Here is a 6,000-nt window from a genome sequence, read left to right as displayed (position 1 = left end):
ATGTCCCCACTTTTCACAAAAACAAATGTGTGTGTGTGTGTGTGTGTTTGTGCATATAAATATTTTTAAAGTGGGCATTTTCCCTCATCTTAAACTACAGGGCAATCTGCATGATACCTTAATAGACTCTGTAAATATTACTTGTATGAAATATGGCAGTTGTATCTGTGTTATGACATGTTTTATGGGATTTTGGCACAGACATAATCTGCAATGTACAAATGTTCACATTTGACAATTTGAATTTAACTTATAATTGCCAACTTTGTGTAAAATACATTAACAACTCCGCTTGAACCCATAACATCGAGCTAGATTCCCGTCCAGGTTAATAGTGGTAAAGAATGGACACGGGAACTTTACACCAAGCACCATTATTTATTTTCATGTTCAACCTCTATCCATCACCGTGTTACCACCTTGTCCAGTCCCAGCGCTAACGCCACATAGAGCTTACGGCGATCCACCTTCCTCGGAAATATGATTGACGTATCGTGGAAGAACTGAGGCGGGGCCAACAGCGCGCTCTCGTCCAATCACGGGCGATGGGCGGCGCCCCATTGCTATGTGCCAGTGTTGGTGGGTGGAGCTTCCCGTTATGTGTCAAGTGTTGCCAGCAGACCTGTACGAAACAAAAGCACTTCTCTCCCCCCACGTTTAACGCCTTCAAAGCACGTTTTAAAGCTGTTTCAGTCGTAAAGCTGTCAAAGGAAACAAGGAGTTACTCGGCAGAGTCACAGATTACACAGGATTACAGCAGCCTTTAGACAAAGTTGGGCTCTGTTGTCTTGGCTTTGGTGGCAGGAGCAGGAGTGGCTTGATCCTAAAGCAGCTCTCCAGATCAGATTTCACCCAAACCAGCTGTGAGAAGGAGCTTTGCCTTTTCTCCCCTCTCTCCTTCTCTCCATGTTGTAATCGCGCTCCTGACATCCAGAAAGAAAAAAAGGGGAGTGACGGAGAGAGTTCCTGAAGGAATTTTCCTTCTCCTAGGCAAGAATTGAAAAAGTCATCAGAGTCTAGAGAACAGCGGCGAGGATGGATGACCAGCCCCGGTTGATGCACTCCTCTCACGGGGTGGGCATGGCCGGACACCCCGGCCTGGCGCAGCATATGCTGGATGGCACGGGAGGAGCTGACGGCGAGGGAAGAAAACAGGACATTGGAGACATATTACAACAAATCATGACCATAACCGACGAAAGTCTGGACGAGGCACAAGCCAGGTATATATCCAAGAATCTATGCATGCTGTCTCTGTATCATTAACTTCATAGCAGCTACTGAAACCGAATGTTTTAACAAGTCAGCTGCTTTATATTTTTACGCGCTTCCCGAAGAGCACCGACTTTTTTCGGGTCTCCTTTCAAACTTTTATAGGCTACTGGCGTAATTTTTTTTTTATTTGCATTACAAATGTTACAGCCACTTCAGAGTGCTTCTGTGCATCATCTCAGCCTTCTTCTTCCCAGATGCAATTTTTCGATTTCCAATTGCTCTGGATCTTGCAGGTTACAAATGAGAAAGCGCATTGATTCAATTCCATATAGGCTTACTAGCTTACATGTTGCGGGTGTATTCAGACCCAGTTTATTATTTATTGGACTGCAAACACATAAGAACTATGCAGTAAATCCATATTTGACAATGTGTTTCTCATTACTTGTTTGCTTATTGAATAAGGGGTATTAAATCTGCTACTTTCCATATAAATATTGTATGAAAAAAATAACACATTAACTTATAGTAATTCAAATTAATAAGGCAACTACATGAAACCTAATTTATATTACTGAAGTGTTGACAAAAATTAATTCACTTGACCCTCTTAGCCTTGGCAACTGTCAACACAGGTGTTTACTACAACACTTTGAAATAAATGCAAGCATTTTTAAATCACATTTGAACCACTTGAAATTGACGTTAAATCATTTTTGATAATTACCATGCATATTAAAACACTTTTATACTGTTACGCAAGTTATATTTGTGTTTTAATATTTATTAATTTAATGTTTGTTGTGCTGTTTTCTGGAAAAGGAACGTAGCTAGTAATCTTATATGATAATTTTGACAGTAATTTCACTTTGCAATCCAATTCATGGTGCTATCCGTGATGCACATGAGACATTCAGACAGTTTTTCCTCATTTAACACATGCATCATTTCCAAAAAAAGTGCTGCACAATTTAGAGCCATTTGTCAGCTGTCTTCTATCAAATACCATTTGTAAAATAGTCAAAAACACATTTCCATCAGACATAGCAGGCATTCCTTCTAAGCCTAATGGCTGTGTTTTGACAGTTTTGACAGGTCATGCATAGTGACGGCTTGGTATTTAGTTTCTGTTTTGTGTTTTTAGGAAACATGCACTGAATTGTCACAGAATGAAGCCGGCTCTATTCAACGTCCTGTGTGAAATAAAAGAAAAAACAGGTGGGTTTTCCTGTCCTACATAGAGAACAGAAAGTGAAAACTTGCAAGTGCTACCCTTTGGTTATCACATTAAGCTCAATATTGAAATATAGATTTCTTTATTTTATTTTTTTGCCACAGAGCTCTTTAATACATTGATGGATTGCATGTCTTGTGAGAATGCGCGTTATTAGATATTTTGATAGAGGAGAATTTGCAGTTAGAGTCAAGACTGCACTATGTCAAAGTTCCGTAATTACAATAATAACACACAAATTCATGGTATTCAAATATTGTGTGATTCTTCAGACAGATAGCTATGATTATTTTGTGTGCTAGGATTATAATTTGTGCAGATGAGCTGAAGTGTATTACCTAATGCAGCATTTTACATTGTATTGTATCATTGGTTATGTTATGGTGCATTGAGCGATACTGATGAGGCTTTTTCTTTAGGATGCATTTTATTTATTAAACTGTGATTTTGAGTGTTAGCTTTAAATAATTCACTCTGGCTCATGGTTTTGTTAATGCCCATCTGAATTTTATAAACTCGACTCTAAACTTGCGACATACCTTTTTTTTTTTTTTTTTTGCTGCACTGTCTGGCTACATGTGCATTCTAAATTGTTAATGGATACATTTGGAAGCTTTTGTATGGATAGAAAGTAGCTTGTTGAGTAAGGCACTTTAAGAGCAGTTTAAAAAGTCCACCAGAAGCGCTATTCATTAAAGTGAAATGGACATGCTGTTTTGATTATGCGATCATCCCTGAGTGAAGGCTTTCGAGGCAGATTGCTACAACGAGAAACAACAACAAATGTAAAAAAAAAAAAAAGAAAGAAAGCACAGCTGTATCTTCCTTCTAATTAGCCCCAGAGTGTACTTTACAAAGATTACATGGATTTATTACACGGAAGCTGAATTTGGCTTTCTGCCACACTGTCTAAAAGGCATTGCAGTGGAGAAGTTTCCTCTTCCACAGTGAAACTCGGACCGACTCTAAGAGGGCTTCGGAGGGCCACTGTATTAGCCATCACAGGGGCCTCATGGCACTATGGTTCTCCGAGGAGGGAAAGAGTTATGCCTGGCTCTTTTGAACTGACTGGCGTCACCCGGGGTTCACTCAAAGTTCGTTTCCAAGATGAAGAACAAAGTGACTTGGACCTCTTCCTGGCTTTTTGCTCCTGCTTCTCTTCCCACAGTTCCTGGCAACCAGGAACCTGCAGGGCTTTTGACTAAAGAGGTGAACCTGTTTAGACTCCAAACACGTTATAAAAACATTCGATTACGGAGATGCAGCTTTTTTGGTTGAATTCTAGTTGTGATGTCACTCCCAACATGAGGAGTGTGTGAATTAGTTGTTTGTTGTTCCATGCCAATATTATCTTTTTAATATCTCAGTGCATAAATGAGATGCCCCCTACACACACCTCATGTTGAGCTTTTGTTTGTGTTTGAACGCAGCCCTGGTGTTTTTGTCAAAGGGGCGTTCATCTCAGCTTCCTCCGTTGTGCCTCAGTTTTCTCTCTCAGGACTTCATTAGGAGCATCGGATCATCAAAATCAATCCTACCCGCATTTGATCAGTGCTTGTGTAAAAATATGAACATTAGCTGATTCCTGTTTTTTTTGTTTGTTTCATTTCGAGAAGACTAAACAAAGTTTGGGCTTTCCAGTTGTTGAAGGAAGTGGGAGGAAGGAAACTTCTGGAACTGGAACAGTATGGCAAGATATGTATATATAATGGGAATTGAGAGAGAGAGAATTATTATTATTTTTTTTTACATTTTTAAAGTGATTTCTATTGATAGTAGCCTGGTTTTGACCTAAGGAAACACTCCGAAAATAGAAAGAAAAAAGAATCAGTGATTTTAGGTGTCATTTTCTAATACTGTTGAAAATGGTTGAGCCAAAAAAGTCAACTCAAGCCCCGATGGTTGATTTGAAAGGTCCTTGTACATTAAATCCCCCTGTGCTCTCTCTCACAGAATTAGCCGTGAGCTGCTGTACCTCGGTTCACTTCTGTCTCTTTTTAATGTGAGGGTGTAATTTCACACTGCACAGACAGACACCACTAAAAATCCACCGCCGCCACAGAGAAAATGGCTCAACCCTCCGCCGTGACATTTACTGCAAATGTGCTGAGTGTAGAGCGCTCAAACCAGAGCAGCCACCATTTTTTTTTTGCCAGGCCCTTTTTCATTTATTTTCTTTTAAATAATGAGTCATGGTTTTACAATGTTGCAGCCGTAGAGTCCCAGGTGGATTCCATTAAAGCGAGGTTATTAAATCCGTAGCAGGTCTGTTTTGTTGAAATGGTCTAGCGTGCTGTGGAACGGTGGAGTCTTAGCTTTCATAACAGACTGTGGAGGTCATGGAGCCGACCGAGAACTTGTCTCAATGAAACAGTGGCTCTCTGTTTTCAAAAAATGACGTTTTTGTGCTCGTGATAACTGTGATTTACAAACTTCGAATGTTTGGATGAACTGTGTCGTCAACTCAGGAACCTCAGCCTGCTGCTTTAAGCGCGACTCGTAATTCCTATTCAGACGTGACACAGTTTCTTAGACAGGAACAATAAATTTTCACTCCGCTAATATATTTCATCTGCAGACGTGTTGAGAGAGCATGGAATGACACGGCTCCCGTAATTCTTTGTAACCTGTGGCCGTCTTGCCGAGATTGACACGGCTGCGAGTTACCCGGCACACACCACGTGTTGCGTGGCATCGTCGTGTTGACAGTCATGCGGGAGGATAGCGTGGGGATGAGTCCTCCTCTGGCAAGCAGCTGACAAGCGGGGCAGTACGGTGTGCCAGCAGCAGATAGAGCCGGCCTGAACTCCTGACCTCGCCGTGTATTTTTACACAGGGCCTGACCGAGCTAACACAGCACAGGCCAGCATGCGACTATAAACAAATATTGCGGCTCAGAGAACAGGATGTGATGCGGGATAGGGGCCGTAAGTGTTTCGGATTATGTATTTGTGTGTACTGTGTGCTCTTGGAAATGCAAGGCCACTGTGTGTGTATTTGAATTTGGTGATTGGCACATATAGATATTCGTGTGTGGAAACTTTGACATTAGACATTAACTTGGATGTTTGTTGGGATCGGGTTTCAGCTTCTTTTTCCCATGGGGCTTTCATCAAGCCTGTTTCACATGGACATACATTTGCACAATCATGAACAGAGCTTTGAAAAATAAACTTGAACTTGAACTCGCTGAACCATAGAGGGTTTAAAAAATGTCCACAAAAAAAAAAAAAAAAAATAAAATAAAAAAAATAAATAAAAAAAAAAAAATAAAAAAATATGGTGGGGGCTAGTTCATATTGGTTTCATACAATCTAGAAACACTTTTAGAAAAGTTTCAGTATTTGTTCTAAAGATTTCATGTGTTGTAACTAACAAGTAAAACATATAACATATTTTCCTTAAAATGTAAATATATATCTTAATTTTTATTTTCAATTTTATTTTCAATATAAATATATTTCAGTATATATTTCAAATAGATTTTTCATGTTTTTTTTCACAATATTTTGATGTATTATTAACAAATGCCATTTCTGAGGATTCAGTTG

The 6,000-nt window shown here is 39.7% G+C and overlaps 1 protein-coding gene across 2 annotated transcripts in view; it reads left to right on the top strand.

The window, feature by feature from the left end:
• Nucleotides 1-678: 678 nt before the first annotated feature.
• The window catches only part of LOC128026720 (pre-B-cell leukemia transcription factor 1), a 60,837-nt gene continuing 55,515 nt past the window's right edge, over nucleotides 679-6,000 (top strand). For both annotated transcript variants that reach the window (XM_052613995.1, XM_052613987.1), the window contains exons 1-2: nucleotides 679-1,223; nucleotides 2,360-2,433. In XM_052613995.1, the coding sequence (XP_052469955.1) occupies nucleotides 1,036-1,223; nucleotides 2,360-2,433 (262 nt within the window). In that variant the 5' untranslated portion in view covers nucleotides 679-1,035. The remainder of the gene's footprint in view (nucleotides 1,224-2,359; nucleotides 2,434-6,000) is intronic.

The sequence above is a fragment of the Carassius gibelio genome, chromosome A2 (genome assembly GCF_023724105.1).
Source record: "Carassius gibelio isolate Cgi1373 ecotype wild population from Czech Republic chromosome A2, carGib1.2-hapl.c, whole genome shotgun sequence".
NCBI classification, from domain to species: Eukaryota; Metazoa; Chordata; class Actinopteri; order Cypriniformes; family Cyprinidae; genus Carassius; species Carassius gibelio.
This window is presented reverse-complemented; position numbering and strand designations above follow the sequence as displayed.